This window comes from Lepidochelys kempii, chromosome 6 (genome assembly GCF_965140265.1).
Source record: "Lepidochelys kempii isolate rLepKem1 chromosome 6, rLepKem1.hap2, whole genome shotgun sequence".
NCBI classification, from domain to species: domain Eukaryota; kingdom Metazoa; phylum Chordata; order Testudines; family Cheloniidae; genus Lepidochelys; species Lepidochelys kempii.
The window spans coordinates 75727950-75745086 of NC_133261.1; the positions used below are offsets into that span (position 1 = coordinate 75727950).

A 17137-nucleotide genomic window follows, 5' to 3' on the forward strand; every position below is an offset into this window, starting at 1 on the left:
TTTCACAAGACTAAACATGCCCAGTTTTTCTAACCTTTTATCATTTTTGTTGCTCTTCTCTGGACTCTCTCCACTTTGTCCACATCTTTTTTTTTTTTTTAAAGTGTGGTACCCAGAAATGGACACAGTATTCCAGCTGAGGCCTCACCAGTTCTTAGTAAAATGGGACAATTACTTCTCATCTCTTACGTATAATACTCCTGTTAATTCACTCCAGAATGATATTAGCCTTTTTAGCAACTGCATCACAATACCTGATATTCCCTTAGTGATCCACTATCATCCCAGATCCTTTTCAGCGGTATTACTATCTAGCCAGTTATTCCTCATTTTGCAGTTGTGCATTTGCTCTTTCCTTCTTATATGTAGTACTTTTCACTTGTCTCTCTTGAATTTCATCTTGTTGATTTCATACCCTAATTCTCCAATTTGTCACGGTCATTTTGAATTCTAATCCTGTCCTCCAATGTGCTTGCAGCCCCTCTGACCTTGGTTTTGTGCACAGATTTTATAAGCATACACTCCACTCCATTATTCAAGTCATTAATGAAAATAACGAATAATACCAGACCCAGGAAGGACCCCTGCAGGGCCATACTAGATACATCAGCCCAGTTTCACAGTGAACATTAATAATACTCTTTAAGGGTGCTCTTTCAACCGGTTTTGTACCCATCTTATAGTAACTTCAGCTAGACCACATTTCCCTTGTTTACTTATGAGAATGTCATGTGAAATGCCTCATCTATCTCTTCCTCCTGATTTGGTGGTCTACAGTGGACCCCTACCATGACATCACCCCTGTTATTTTGCCTTTCATCTTCACCCAGAGAGTTTAATTTGATCTGCCTTTCACCTCCTTCTGGACCACAGAACAAGTGTATATATTCTTGATGTATAATGGAATACCTGCCTTTTTTCCCTGTCTGTCCCTCCTGAACAAACTGTACCTCTCTATACCAATATTTCAATCATGAGATTTATCCCACCACGTCTCATTGGTGCTAAATGGTATGACCTCAGAGATGCTGCCTTGTATGAGCCCATTTGTCTTCCATTAAAGTTCCTGGGTAATCTAATGTTTACAGTACTTGTTTGAGACTGAAGCCTATGCCAGGGATAGCTTCTGTCCCTAATTCTCCACTGTGTTCAATCTAGCGGTGGCCACAGAATTCAATGGATTAGAGATCCAGCCTTTCTGAGTTTTAGATAACTTCCTGCTGGTCTCTTTGTAGGTGGAAGTGTGCAATATGAAGTCACCCAAGTACTAACAAGAGAGACTAGACTTCAGTTAAAATCTGAGAGTGACAATAATGTGAGATCTTACACCATGGCATTATACAAAGGATTATGAGCCACCAAAACCCTGCCAGAGCAGCAGAGATCATGTATGTAAGTAGGCCTTACATAGACTTGAAGGCCAGAAGGGTCCATCATGATCATCTAGTCTGACCTCCTGCACATTGCAGGCCACAGACCCTCACCCACCCACTCTGGTAATAGACCTGTAGCCTCTGACTGAGTTACTGAATTCCTTAAATCATGATTTAAAGACTTCAAGTTACAGAGAATCCACCATTTATACTAATTTAAACCTGCAAGTGACCTGTTCCCTATGCTGCAGAGGAAGGCAACCCCAACTCCCACAGAGTCTTTGATAATCTGATCCAGGGGAAAATTCCCCCCAACCCCAAATACTTATATGCTAGTAAGTATATAGTTAGTAAACCCAGTTATCTGAATCCCATTGTATCGATGTGGTTCCTTCATATTACATTTATTGTATAAAGAGTAAAAGACACAACACTTGGTGATGAGGATGGGATTCTAATCCAGGAATATAGTGAAGCAGAGAGTGATTGCAGAAACTTAGTAAAAGTACAAAGGAAACTGGAGCCTACAGCCCCTGGGAATCAGATTTAACTACACATTTACATAATATTTTAAAGGTTAAAAATTCCTGGTTGTTTGGGGAAAATAGACTTCTTTGATAGCTCAGCAGAGAACTAGCCTACTAGTATTAAGAGACTGGAACAGTATATAATTGCTAATAATATAACTGATGAAAAAAGATGGTGGTTTTACTGAGCGCGATGAGTATTAAAATGTATAACCCGCTATGTAACCTAACACCACCTATTAAATCTGCAGACAAATTATTTGCTGAGATTGTTGAAATTCTACAAAATCATCTCTCCCTAAAACCACTGGTAATTGAAGAGTGTTTCTGCTTTTATAAATGGAATCAAAAAGAAAATGTAACAATTTCTGAATATGTGGCTGAAGTCTGGAAATTAAAAGAGCATTGCCAGTTTAGAGGGAGTTTAATGATGAACTAAGGGGTTCCTAGAGTGAGATATGCAGAAAGAAAGCAATCCAAAAACAGTAATTTACGGAGGCTGATTTAACTCTAAAATGTGCACTAGAAATTGCAGTATCAGTAGACAGACAAACTGGCACAAATTGAACCATTGCCAGTGACAAATGCCACAGTAAAACACAAAACTGAAAGTGATCCAGTACTGGCTAAAATGTATGATATGTAATGAATGAATGGCTTATGCACACAAACAACTTCCAGCTTTCTTTGCTTGAAAAGAACAGTTAAGTATATATCAAGGTTGCCTAATGTGTAGTACTAGAGTGGTTATTCCTTCAAAACCCAGACCATATGTATTCTAAGAAGTTGATGAAGGCCATTTGGGAATTGTAAAAATGAAAGTCCTTACCAAGAATTTTGTTTGGTGTCTACAGATTGATACACATGTGAAGGAAATGGAAAAACAATGTCAAGTTTGTCATCAAATGTAACACATGCTTAAACATGCTCCTTTGAATCCTTGGGAGTCACCATGGTAATGAATCCACATAGATTACACTGGACCACTTATGGGACACACTTTTTTTAATCGCAGTAGATGCTCATTCTAAATGGCCTGAAGTAGTCTGTATGAATTCAACTAACTCACTGCACAGAGTGGAAGTGTTAAGATTATTGTTTTCATGGACAGAAGTTTCTGAATAGATTATCAGTATTAACCGAACTCAATTCACCTCAGAAGAATTTCAGCTGTTTATCAAATAAATGGTATTAAACAGGTTACATCAATTCCATACTTTCCTGGTACAAATGGATTTTTATCCACACATTCAAGCAAGAAATTCCTGAAAGTTCAGATCCAGATTTGGATTTTGGAAATCCCAGAGTTTTGGAAGGTATTTTGGATTTAGAGTTTCGGCTGGCCCATAATATAGATAGGAGCCTTTTGCAAAGTTCAAATCAGAATCTGGGTTCAAACTTCAAACTCTGCTGAAGTTTTAGGGTTTGGGGGTATGGGTTTTTGATTCAGCTCTACTTTCCCACAATAAAAGCACCCAATTTTGTAGTGACTTTTCTCTAGGACAATAACAGCATTTTCCAGAATTACATGGGATTCTTTAATTGTTACCATGAGTTCTCATTTATCAAATGTAAACCACTTACCATGTCTCATTGATATTTTTACTTTTTGCTTGTATCAGGTAGAAAGCTTCTTCAAGTGTGACTATCCTTAGGAACATTTGTTCTTAGATATATTAAATAAGTTTGACCTGTACAATTAATTTTAAATTGTTATGTACCAAATGTGGCTAGGAAAGAATGTCACAATTTTCTGGAAAGTGTCCAGAATAAGTAATACTTTTAATTAGATGTAATTAAAAGTAGAGATGACACCTTTTCATGATGCTGAGTTCTAGTATCGGATCAGAATCACAATTTCCCCCCAAGTTCAGGATTGAGATGGAAGTGTTTGGAGCAGGATTCTTTTTTGAAGTACATGTTCACATCTGGATCCAGAACTATGTGCCCCATAAATTCACAGCATTCTGATCCAGGTCTCAGTTTGGACCTACCTCTGATTAAAAGAAATGAGAAAAAATGACCCCGTGGAAAAATCTTTTAAAAAATTAAGATTGATTGATCTTCCTTCTACAAAATGTTTAAACCAATCTGTGGATTCCTGTAGCATGGGTATGATTCTCTATTGAATCCTATAGGTTGATTTAAAAATTCTAATGAAAAGATAATTCTCTATCAAATTCTATAGGTTAGTTAGAATAATTTCTGTAGATCTCTTTTGGTTTCATTCTTCTTAAATTCAACAGGATTTTTCCACAAAAGAAGGAGTTTTGAGCCCAATCTAGGCCCCGTTGTGTCCTGAGTTCCTCCCACAAAAAGGTGAATATATGCCTCTTTTAATTAGATATTCTATGCTAGAATTCTGAACATCTTTCAAGTCTGCATCTTCAATCAGAATGAAATCTACAGAAGAGTCAGGACTACTTTATTTGTTACTTTTTAGGGGAAAGGGATTGAGAGTTTATGGAAAGAGAGAGGAAATTATGACATTTATTTTGAGTAAGGATTAGATCCTCAAAAATATTCATGTGCAGTTGGACTGGGGAACGCTTACTTAGAGATATAGAAGTTTAACCAAAAAAGACCTCTTCACAAGGTCCCTAGTAAATAACCAATTATCAAAGTTAATGGTTGTATAAAGCAGTGGTTCTCAAACTTTTGTATTGGTGACCCCTTTTGCACAGCAAGCCTCTGAGTGCGACCCCCCCTTATAAATTAAAAACACTTTTTTTTATAGTTAGCACTATTATAAATGCTGGAGGTGAAGCGGGGTTTGGGGTGGAGGCCAACAGCTCTCAATGTCCCATGTAATAACCTCGTGACCCCCTGAGGGGTCAAGGTCCCCAGTTTGAGAACCCCTGGTGTAAAGAATCATTAAAAGAACAGGAATCCAGATAAAGTAAGCTTTTTAGTCTACATTAAGTTTAAAAGGGAGCTTTACAGAACTTGAAACAAGGTATAATTAATAACTAAATTATGTTTTGTTGAGGTTCATGTTACCATACTACATAACAGGAAAGCATAAACATCCTATATTTCTTTTATATAATTCCAGGTATTTACAACGTACCTTGCAGTTTGGTAATGTAATGTCTCAGATGCTAGCAGCATAGTTTGAGCACACATTTCACAATTACATTGAACTGACATAGTTGCATCCATCACTGTATAATCTATCTTATACATCTATTCAGCACAGAGTCCATAAACATTTACAAAACACTCTTGTTTAACAGAAGCCCAAAAGGGACAACAAAAATATCCCATTTAACTTCAGAAGTAGAAGCCAATGCTTTACTTTAGCAACAACATTGCAGCTAGCAAGAACTCGTACAGCCTTATACATTTTGCCTTTACTATAGCTTTTGTCACAGATGTGCACATTAATATTGTGTTGAATCAAACACACTATTTATGTGTTTGATCCAATGCAAAATAAGATCAACCCACTATAAGAGCCACTCACTATACACAGAAGAAGTTCTGGATGGTGACAGAGCTAAATCAAAAAAAGGGTCTTCATAAAAACCCATACTTCCCTTTAATAATCATATGCTAAAGTACCAGAAATTACTTGGACAATACAATATACTTCAAAATCAATCATGTTGAATTCAAAATACATTTTTTCACATATTGCTAGCCTTTCATTGACATATATTTTCCCTTTGAAAATTAGGAATATTAAAAAAATTACTTACACAGTGGTCATTTACATGAATTACTTGGATAGTTATAGAAAAAACATGTCTTTCATGATAACTACCATTAACTAAATTATAGGCCAGCTCCACTAAAAACAAACTTCACTGAAAACAATGACAAATTCAGGGTAACTAGCACAAAATCTGCTGCATTATCTCTGCACTGTGCTAGTATTTCATGTCACACTGTATTATCATGTTAAGTATATTGTGACATGCAGTATGGAGATGGGCCCAAATCAAAACTCTAGATCCAAATACCCCTGAAGTTTGATAAAGGCTAGATAGATCTGGATTTGAACCCTGTGACCTGGGCTCATCTCTAGTGCAGTATTTGTAATTCCTTACAGGTCCTTTATTTTGTCATCTTTTTATAAACACTTAATTATTCTCAGTCTTTTCTTATACCCTCTGATTTCTGTTGCCATTTCCTTTGTTTCCTCCTGGGTTTTTTGACACTTGATTTTATTACACTGCAGTGAGCCAGATCATTACCCCACTTCAGCAGCTTTGTGCTGCAAGTGGCCGTAATGACAGTGAATCCATCTATATGAGATCTCCTGTCAAACGGAATCCTCCATGCAGCCCCAAACCACAATGCCACCTTGAACACCCCACTCCTCCTTTCAGGAGAGGCATTACTGGGGGATCCTTAGGCCCCAGCAAACCTCAGTTCCTGGAACAGCCCCTTGTGTCCTGCACTAACTTGCACCTGGGCTCAGGGCCTGCACATGCTGGCCCCAGAATACAGGAGCCACAAAGATGGTTAACAGCCACCTTTCCCCTCGCCCAGCAGTTCGACCAGCCCAAAAGATCTGGCCAAAGAGAACATATAATTCCAAACAAATTAATTAGGCAATATTTGTAAAGTTCTTTGAAGATCAAAAGTGCTGCATAAGTGCTAAATAATATTAAGATTAATATAGAAACTATCAGAGGTGAGTCACAAAAAATCTTGTTTTCATCTTCCAGCAATACCAATTTTCTCAGTATTTTTAATAACTTCATGATATATTGATGACTGCATGACATCAGTTTATATTTTTCCTGTGTTCTGTATATCATTAAACTAAAGGTAGATTATCTGAGGGGGCGTAGTGGAGTTAAAGAAGAGATTCTAATTTGCACCATCACTTTGCACTGGTATAGTGACTTTAAAATAACCCCTCCAGGTATATGAAGAAATAAAAATTCAGAAATTTCTGCTAACTACTTGTTTCCAGGTGATAGTAACTTGTATAATAGCCTTGGTATAGGCATTGGGTTCTTAATATTACACCAATGTAACATTATGCATTACATGACCTATGAGTCCTCCCTCCACCCAGAAAAGTTATCCTACAATAGAACATTTTCTTAGCTTTATACTTGCCTTCAACAGATTTGCCCATTTGGGATCCAAAAGATCCCCCAAAGCTTTATTTTGCGCACTACTGTTTTCACTTTTAGATGGTCCTTGTGCCATTTCATCAGGCTATGGAATAGTGTCACAAGGGAAGTAGTGCAAGGTCCAGGGATGTATAAAACTAGAATAGACAAAACACTAGAAAATACACAGGAAAACAGCCTTGCAACTGCAGGGAGATGGACTGGATGACCTAATAGGTCTATCCATCGCTAATTTCCAGGGGTTTGTGATTCACTCTACTAGTTCTCTGGCTGAAAGGGAACACCACAGGCCCCTAAGATGTTGACAGTAATGCAGCTCCATTGCATGACTGCAGACACCCATAGACACTCATAGCAGCTGCTGCTTTCCTCTGGAACCCATGCACAAGACTGTCATTATGCAAAATTTGGCCTTTCTGTGCGGGAATTTTTGTCTCCAGACATGTAAAGCAACAACTTTGAAAAGAAAGAACTGCAGCCAATTTACGATGCATGGACAATGTCACTACATACTTTTTATGTTTGCCTCTCATTGTATATTTCAATTATAGCAGTTTGGTATTACCCTGCCAGTACAACTTCTCTTCCACTTTTTTCTTTTTCCATTGACAGAAGAGTAGCATCTTGAAAGTTTTTCTGAAAGTTTTGTTACAGAGAGCATAACAAATAGGGTTAACAGTGCTATTCACATAGCACAGCCAATATCCAAGGTGCCACAGTGTTAGAGGAATGCAGTCTGAGCAAAATGTGGAGACTAATACCATTATATTGTAGGGAGTCCAAGTGATGATAAAAGCTAGAAGAATGGCACTTAAAGTCTGGGCTGCTTTGCGCTCCTTTATAAGGACCATTCTTTTCCTTTTAGTGATTTGGTTACTTAAATTTGGATCCATGCTTTTGATGGAAGGGTCCTTTGATAAAGCAGCAGAACAAGGAGTTATTTTTACTTTTCGGCAACCATTGTTGGTTTCCTGGGTGCCATCAGCCTTAACCACCAAGTGGAATTTATAGGCTACACATTTTGGACTTTTTTGCACTTGGCTTTTGGCTGGAGATAGAAAGTATTTCTGAGTCTCAAAATCATTTTCCATAGGGTGGTCTTTGATAAAAACTTCCTTATTCTCCTCCTCATTAAACTCTTCTTCCTTATCTTTGGCTGGACTCTTGTAAGTTACTTGAAAAACTGAATCAGTGGCAGGTTTGTCCTCTTCTTCTGAGGATGCGTAGCTGCTGCAGGTGGTTAGCTGGTCTGCCTTAGACCAATCATTACAAGTATTTGGTGTTTGAGGTACTTTTGCAGTGGCTGAAGTGCTTCGACTGGATGAAGACCATGAAGCCTGACACCTCTCCCTTTTGGCTAAATTTTGTTGCTTGCAACTAAAACAGGACTTCAGAAGAGCTTTCTGGGGTTTTATCATCTCAGGCTCTGCCGCAGACTCAGAGCCTTGAAGTTCAGCAAGGTCCTTGGTACGTTTCTCAGTCTCTTTATAAATGCGGCAATATAAAATAGTCATCACTGACACTGGGATGTAGAAAGCAGCAATTGCAGTGCCGAAGGTGATAATGGGTTCATACAAAAATTGTATGTGGCATTCTTCAGATGGGACAGTTCGTTCTCCCACAAAATACTGCCAGCATAAGATTGGTGGTGCCCACAGAATAAAGGAAATTAACCAAGCTAGACCAATCATAATGCCGGCCCTTTTGGGTGTGCGCTTAGCCCTGTAGGTTAGAGGTCTTGTGATGGAAAAGTATCGATCAAAACTGATAACTAGCAAATTCATTACTGAGGCATTGCTAGCTACATAGTCCAATGCTAGCCACAGATCACATGCCAGACTTCCAAGAGACCAATGGCCTATTAGTATATAAGATGTGTAAAGATTCATAGAAAATATTCCAATGATGAGGTCTGCACAAGCAAGGCTGAGCAAGTAATAATTGTTAACAGTTTTGAGTTGACTGTTGACTTTGAAGGATATCATTACAAGAATGTTTCCCACTATGGTTATTAGGCTTACAATTGCAGTGACAGTGGCAATTGTAATGACTTCCCAAAGGCTATGCCCTTCTAACTGTTTATGGTTGACAGAAGTACTGTTTACAAAGGTTGAATTTACTTCCATTCTTGTTCTTAGTGTATTATCATCAGGATATTAAGAATGTTTTCTGTACTTGATAATATTTTTGAAGACACCTGTAAAGAATAAAGGGGAGAGAGAGAGTGCAGCTCATTAAACAGCACAGGACTTTCAACAGACTTATTTAGCACAAAATATTGACATTTTAAGCCATTGTATATATAGAATGTTGGAAGCAGTAAAAATGTTATTTTAATGTTTTAAATAACACAACTTGCTCCAGATGACTGTTTTTGCTGCAAATGAAACATTATAATCAGATTATTTTCATGCTTTCTTTGCATTGTGATTGCTGTTTCCACCATTCTACTCATAAATTAAAGGTGCATTTTAGGGACCTTTGCTGCATTCTGTAGATCCTGAAACAATGCTAAGTGCAGCCAAAATAACTACTGTTTCATAAAGTATTCAGTCTTGTCATCCCTTATCTCCTAAATATTTCAGTAGGATACAGGACATGTTCTTCGATGCACAGACATTTAAAGTTTCACAAAACAATGAGACAGGGATTCATAGTGTTCCTTTTTGAATGTAGTGCACTGTGCATCATAATTGCCAACATTTCAAAAACAAATTAGGAAGATTCTGTGAAGAAGCCAGTGTTTGGGGAACCATCAGGAGAACCGAGGGTAAGAGTGGGTAGGTGAGTTGAGTGTGTCTGGAAGAGGCAGGAGGGAAAGATGCAGTTGGAGGACCTTGGGGAGACACAAGAGGAGTATTGGTGTTAAAGAGGATTCGGGGGTACCTGGGGTTAGATTAAAGAGCTAGATAGAAGAGAGGTTGTGGAGTTGAGGGATTTGGCGAGAGAGAGAGAGAGAGCAGTCACTAGATTTTGGTAGAGGTGGGAAGAGGGTTAGACTACACATAGAAAGGAGATAGCTAGGTTGGAGGCGAGTCAGGAATAGAGGGCAACTGGTTCTGGTCTGGGTAAGGGAAGACTGAAAGAGGAGTTGCTCTGTAGTAGCAACTTCTCTGCTCAAAGTAAACAATTAGTGGTTCAAGATACTTCACTCCCTGCCTCCTCCTTCCCTCTACTTAAAAGACTAGCAACTCAAGCCAAATAAGGGAGGAATAGTACCGAATACTATGGGCTGGAATAGTGGCTGCAGCCTTGCACCATGGCACTGGCTTGTGGGTTCCCAGCCACTTTGCACTCCATCTGCGTATAATTCAAATACTCAGACTTTATACAGGTGGATTTAATCATAACAAATACATAACTTGTACTAGTAGGTTTGGAGCACACTATGAAAATACACAGCAAACTATTACACATCGCCATGTGTTTTATATTCAACAGCATAATTCTCAGCTGAAATACACATTTTCAAAGCAGGGCACAGGTGCTGCCTACACAGATTCCATGAAATAATAGTCTGTTGTAATGTTGAAATGCACCTAATATTTGCATTACTTTGAGCAATTTAGCACCAGTATTGCCTATCTATATCCTGGGGTGGTGTTAAAGTGTATTTTGAAGAGGGGGCAAATATATATTGTTGTGACCACTATCTTTTTAAAATCTATTGTATACTTTTGAAATAAAACCCCTTCAGTAATATTCATTCATGAAATAACGCTAATTGTAGTTAATGGTGTTATTCCAGGGTAGAATTTGGTTGCTTGTATTTAGGACGCTAGTAAAATTGTTTCAGAGTAGCAGCCGTGTTAGTCTGTGTCCGCAAAAAGAACAGGAGGACTTGTGGCACCTTAGAGACTAACAAATTTATTAGAGCATAAGCTTTCGTGGGCTACAGCTCACTTCATCAGATTGTTTTGAAGTTCTGGTTTTGAACTACAAGGAACCTTCTCACCTTGCCCAGTCTACATAATGGCCATTCATAATTGTAGTGCCTGTGCTCAAGAAGCACTGGAGCTGCTCCTTTTGTGCATCCCTGAGGGCACATAATGCTGCAAAGTGGGGTGGGGTAGAGGGAGAAGGTGCGTCCATAGCCCCAACCTCACGGCGTAAAATGTTAAGTCTGGCATTGTCAGTGTAGTGCCGCTGTACACTGGCCCTCTCAAAGAGGTCTCCCCAAATTGTGCAGTTCCATGCTGCTGTTTACTTGCACCAGTGGATAAGTGCCATAACTTGGAGCTGTCAGAAATCTCTGCTCTTTGATGGATCATTCAAGCACTTATGAAGATATTTTATTTGTCCTATTAGACAAAATATGACCATATAATTTCCAGAATAAGACAAATAGTAGTTAAGCTTTTAGGGTATATACACACAGAATAATACTACTAATTATTTATTACTGATTGAGGATCTACAGTATGCTTAGCACAGTACAAAATATAGAAGACAACTCCTCTGAAAAGTTAATGTTTCAAAAGACAGCAAAAACAGTTCAGACAGAAATACCAGATAGAAGTAATTCTCAAAGCAAGCATGTTGGTAATATGCTTATATCTATCTATCTACTGGGGGGAAGGGATGGTGAAAGGGAATCTATAGGCTGGAGGATAGTCAGAATAGAGGACCACTGATTCTGATCTGGGTAGGAGAAGGCTGAAGGAGATGTTCTGTAGCAGCCACCTCCTCTCCTCCAGGAACAAAATTAGTGGCTCAAGTCATTTTGCCCCTCTGACTCCTCCTCGCCTCCAGGTAAACAAGCATCAGAATTACGTGGTTTGTTCATTGTTCCTGGAGGATTCTATTGGTGACTCAGACTCTTTTGGTACATAATCTGTTTAGTATCATGTACAATTTATAGCACTTTCCTTCCTGCAGAAGACTCATCAAACTAAGCAAATAATAAAGAGCAAGGTCAGGTGTTAAACAAAGTTTCCCCAATAAGATTACGCTTCATAAAAGAAGTGTGTTTTAAGGAATAATTATGAAGTTTAACAGAAGGCAGCACAAACATTAGAGTGGGAAAAAGATACATTTGGGGCATATGGCAGGTGGCTTGGGGTGAATTAGATATCAGGGACCTGTTCCTCAGTTTTGGTGGAAGAAACATTTGGGGGCCTACCCGGTCCCTGCAGTAAAATACAGCAGCTTCAGTCCTGCTTTAATTTAAGCCCCATTTACACAAAGACATTGCATCTATTTAACAAAACTGGTGTCTAGATTTATTTAGTTAGGTCAGTGCAATCTTTACAAGGTGGGATATCTGATATATGTAGGTTTCAGAGTAACAGCCGTGTTAGTCTGTATTCGCAAAAAGAAAAGGAGTACTTGTGGCACCTTAGAGACTAACCAATTTATTTGAGCATGCGCTTTCGTGAGCTACAGCTCACTTCATCGGATGCAAGGAGTTTATATGTAGGAGTTTAGTGTGGTTGTTTTGTCTAATCATAGAATCATAGAATATCAGGGTTGCAAGTGACCTCAGGAGGTCATCTAGTCCAACCCCTTCTCAAAGCAGGACTTAATCCCCAACTTGTCCTCCCAGTTATGGAGCTTGTTCCTGGAGTAAAAGAATTATAGGGCCCACTTGCTTGTGAACATCTGTGTGCTTCTGTAGCTGGAAGCAGACGTACTCTCTCCTAAACAGCGTGTTGGTTTCGGCTGGGCGCACATCTGGGTGGTCCCAACCTTGTGCAGCCTATTCCGGGCACACTTATCCAAGAATGTGAGTCAGATCTAGGGTACATGAACTCCAACTCTTCTCCATCCAAGCACTCATTGCTTGTCTAGATCTTAGGCACAGGCTAGACAGACAATTTCAGATTCCCATCCTCTACCTATTTGGTGCTGTCTACAGGAGCTGCTTCTTTCAAACCACTGAATGGCAAGTGGGCTACAATCCCATTAAAGACAGGTTTCAGAGTAACAGCCATGTTAGTCTGTATTCGCAAAAAGAAAAGAAGTACTTGTGGCACCTTAGAGACTAACCAATTTATTTGAGCATAAGCTTTCGTGAGCTACAGCTCACTTCATCGGATGCATACTGTGGAAAGTTTAGAAGATCTTATATACACACAAAGCATGAAAAAATACCTCCTCCCACCCCACTCTCCTGCTGGTAATAGCTTATCTAAAGTGATCACTCTCCTTACAATGTGTATGATAATCAAGTTGGGCCATTTCCAGCACAAATCCAGGTTTTCTCACCCCCCCGACACACAAACTCACTCTCCTGCTCAGCACTGCTCACTCTCCTGCTCAGTTTGTGTGTGTGATCATGCATCCGATGAAGCGAGTTGTAGCTCACGAAAGCTCATGCTCAAATAAATTGGTTAGTCTCTAAGGTGCCACAAGTACTCCTTTTCTTTTTGCAAAGACAGACTAACACGGCTGTTACTCTGATACTTGATATGTGACAGCCCATCAGTTTTGATGTCACCTGGCTACTTTTGAAGTCTTTAAACCATGATTTGAGGATTTCAATAGCTCAGACATAGGTGAGAGGTTTATCGCAGGAATGGGTGGGTGAGATTCTGTGGCCTGCATTGTGCAGGAGGTCAGACTAGATGACCATAATGGTCCCTTCTGACCTTAATATCTATGAATCTATGAACTTGTCCTTTGTCTTTGAAAAACAGATTTATCCACTCGACAGACTTGTCCGGTAAACACACTTCAGTCACAATTTCAGCTTATGTTCATAACTTTACATATAATGTTGCTACATACACTTCACCATGATATTACTGACCAGCAAGTTATTAGTTTTCAAATGATACCTTACAAGGCATATTTTGTACATTACAATAGTGTGTACATTACAATAGTGTGTAGGGTGTGAATACAGAGGTCCATTTGGTCACAGTGAGTTTAGTGTACTTGTGGCAATTGTGGCAGCTCACTATGGTTGTTTGTGGTGTGTGAGCATTAATATGGTTGTGATATGTGTCATGGTTGTGTTGTGTTGTGTGGAAATCAATGCTGTTGGGGTCTCAATATGTTAGGTCAGGATATTGTGTGTAGTGAAGCTGAGAGGCCACTGTGCCCACCCCGGCATATCACACGTCACCTACCCCTTTCAAGTAAATTCTGCTTGTGACGTTGTGCTGTGTTTTTTGGGATCAGTGGTTCAGTATTTCTGATTCTTATACTGTGGTTCTTCCTCTTGCCCTCTGGTTAATCTCCCAGTTAAATTGTGAGTGAGCCCCTGACTACAGTAGTGGTCTGTTGTAGGTGCATAGGGGGTTCATTGTGTTTACGTTGTGTGGGGAGGGTCAGTGTTACGGGGTGTCTGTGTGCAAGAATGGGCCAATGGTGGGGTTTGGTGTGTTGTGTAGCCATTGTGGAGTGTATGTGAGAGAGAAGGGCTGTGTGTGCAGAGAACTTGGTGAGTTGCAGTTGTGTTGTTGCATAGTTTAGTTGTTATGGGATTTGGTATGCTTAGTTGTAAGGGTCTCAGTGTTATGCTGTGTTAGTGGTCCCTGTGGTTGTGTTGTGTGGGGCCCCTGTGATTATATTGTGTAGGGGTCACCGTGGTTGCGAGGGGCTTGGTATGGATGAGTTGTGCAGGAATCACTGTGGTAGTGAGGGGCTCCGGGTGGTTATTTTGGGCAAGGGGTGGTTGTGTGGTGTTGGACTTGGGGTGATTCTGTTCTGTGCTGTGTTGGGCTCGGGGTGGTTATTTGCGGGGGGTGTCCCTGGTTGCGAGGGGCTCGGGGTGGTTGTGTTGTGTAGGGGTCACTGTGGTTGTGTGAGGGGCTCGGGGTGGTTGTGAGGGACTCAGGGTGGCTGGTTGTGCTATGCGGTGGTGGGCAGGGGTCGCTGTGGTTGGGAAGGATTTGAGGGGCGGGGGCGTTGTGCCGTCCCGGTGGGAGCGGACCCGGCGCCCCCTCTTTCGGGCCTGCCCGGTGGTTGTTTCCGGAGGCGGGGACCGGCGCGGCGCGGCGCGGGTCAGGCCGGTTCTCGGCTGCACGCGCGGCGGGAGGGAGAGGCGCTGCCGGGCCATGCAGGCGGAGCGCGGCGGCGGCGGCCGGCCCAGGCGGGGAGGCTGCAGGCAGGGCAGGAGGAGGCCCGGCGGCGGGGATAGAGCAGCAGAAGGCGGCGGGGACGGACACAGCCGAGGAGGCGGGGGCCGCGGAAGAGGCGGCGCTCATGGGCACGGAGGAGGCGGGGGCCGAGGCAGGCGAGACCCTCGGAGCCGGGGGGCAGCGTCTCCCCCCCCTGCTCGCTACCACAGACGGGTAAGAGGGAGCAGAGACCGCGGCACGCGCCGGCCCCGGGAAGGGGCTGCTGCAGCCACCACAGCAGGCACAGGCCCCGCTCGGCCCCTGCCTGCCGCTCGCTTCCCGGCACGCGCCCTCCTCGCTGACGAGAGGTGCAGGCTGGGCTGAGAGGAGCGCCCTGCAGGAGGGGAGCCGTGACCCCCCCGCAGCAGGGCCGGGTCTGAAAATTACCCGGGAGGTGGTCGCGAGCCGAGCCCGGGGCTGGACTCCCCCGAGCCTGTTTTGTGAGACTCCGGGGAGGGGAACACGCTGTGCAGCGCTTGAAATGCAGATTTGGATTTCGTGGCGTGAATCCATCTCTAGTGTGACACTGAAAAGCGCCGCTTGCCAGAACGCGTTTGTTTGGCAGAGTGGGAGGAGCGAGTTCAGCCAACTACTGGCACCAGTGACTAGCTGCAGAAGCTGAGAGGCCACTGTGCCCACCCCGGCATATCACACGTCACCCACCCCTTTCACGTAAATTCTGCTTGTGACGTTGTGCTGTGTTTTTTGGGATCAGTGGTTCAGTATTTCTGATTCTTATACTGTGGTTCTTCCTCTTGCCCTCTGGTTAATCTCCCAGTTAAATTGTGAGTGAGCCCCTGACTACGGTAGTGGTCTGGCACCGTGGGGAGCCAGGTGTAGACAGAGCAGCTGCTTCTGCCACATTTCTGATCACACTCTGAGCCCTTCGATGATGTGATGATTTAGAACGTTGGTGTCAGCTGGTGTCTCGGCTATGTTCTGGCTTTCACCATTGCTTATGCTGGTATATGGCCTTAACCCCCGTCCTGCAGTGTAAGGCACAAATGGATCCTGGTGCAGAATCAGGGCCTTAAAGTATAAAATGAAACTGTTGTTTGGTGCCATTACATAAAACCTATTCACTAGTAATGTCATTTGTAAACAATATAAACTTCTATGGTGTTACATACATAAAAATGACTGGACTCTCTATTTTGAATATTAAGTTTTGTTTTCAATCCTGGGGCATACAAATGCAGGTGGAATAAAAGCACTCTGCAGGACCTGCAATAATTGAGAAAACCAATAGCTTTGGCTTACTTTGTGCTGGATCCTGCAAGAGTACAGGCAACAGGAAATAGGACGTAAAGTCCTAAAGAGTTTTGACATCTACTGCAGAGAATATAGCAAAGATAACTGCCCCATGATAGGCCTTGTCTACAGGAGAAAGTGCTTGCAAAATTTATTTAATTCGGTTAATTTAATTCAGTTGAAGCTATTTGTGTGTGTGTGTGTGGGGGGGAGGCAGGCAGGCATGTGAGCCCATGCATGTGTGTGGCCTTTAAATAACAACAGTTTCAACCTTTGTATAATTAATTTTTTTATCTGGATATTTTTGTATATATTCCAGTATTGTTGATTATTTACAGACAGTTTTTCTAACTTTAAAGGGAAACAGTCAACCTAAAATCACATTTCTGTATGAATTTTTTAACCTGATATTTTTGGAAGTAGCCCCCAAAGGTTTACTATAACTAAGAGAACAGAGAGTGTTTTTTAGTTCTCTATTTTCTCAGTTTGTTTACTTTGTGCATTTGACAATACTTTCACTATTTTATTGATAGTTGTACTCTGTATCAAGTGCACGTGTAACGCACCTTATTTTTGCTCACAAAAGTACTCCCAATGGTGTATGTATGTGCCAGCTGTAGGTTGGATTAGACTTACTTCCAGCAAGACTAACCACTGTCAGTATCCTCTATGTTATTCTGTTATGTCAGTGCCAGTGGGACTGATATGGATCACATGACAGCACCAACAGTGCACACAGTGCTCCCAGAGCTATCCTATAATTTCCCTGCCTATGTGCTTGGAACTGTTGGATAGGTACCCCGAAAGTGTGGCAGCTCCCATTTGGG

The 17137-nt window shown here is 41.5% G+C and overlaps 2 protein-coding genes across 2 annotated transcripts in view; one reads left to right on the top strand and one right to left on the bottom strand.

Annotated features, from left to right (window-relative positions):
• Positions 1-7538: 7538 nt before the first annotated feature.
• On the bottom strand, positions 7539-9119 carry CHRM5 (cholinergic receptor muscarinic 5). The gene has a single exon (XM_073350683.1). It carries the CDS (start codon positions 9117-9119, stop codon positions 7539-7541), a length of 1581 nt encoding a protein of 526 aa, XP_073206784.1.
• A 5710-nt stretch (positions 9120-14829) lies between these two features.
• The window catches only part of AVEN (apoptosis and caspase activation inhibitor), a 176063-nt gene continuing 173755 nt past the window's right edge, over positions 14830-17137 (top strand). Inside the window, exon 1 of the mRNA XM_073348840.1 lies at positions 14830-15233. Coding sequence (XP_073204941.1) covers positions 14997-15233 — 237 coding nt within the window. The 5' untranslated portion in view covers positions 14830-14996. The remainder of the gene's footprint in view (positions 15234-17137) is intronic.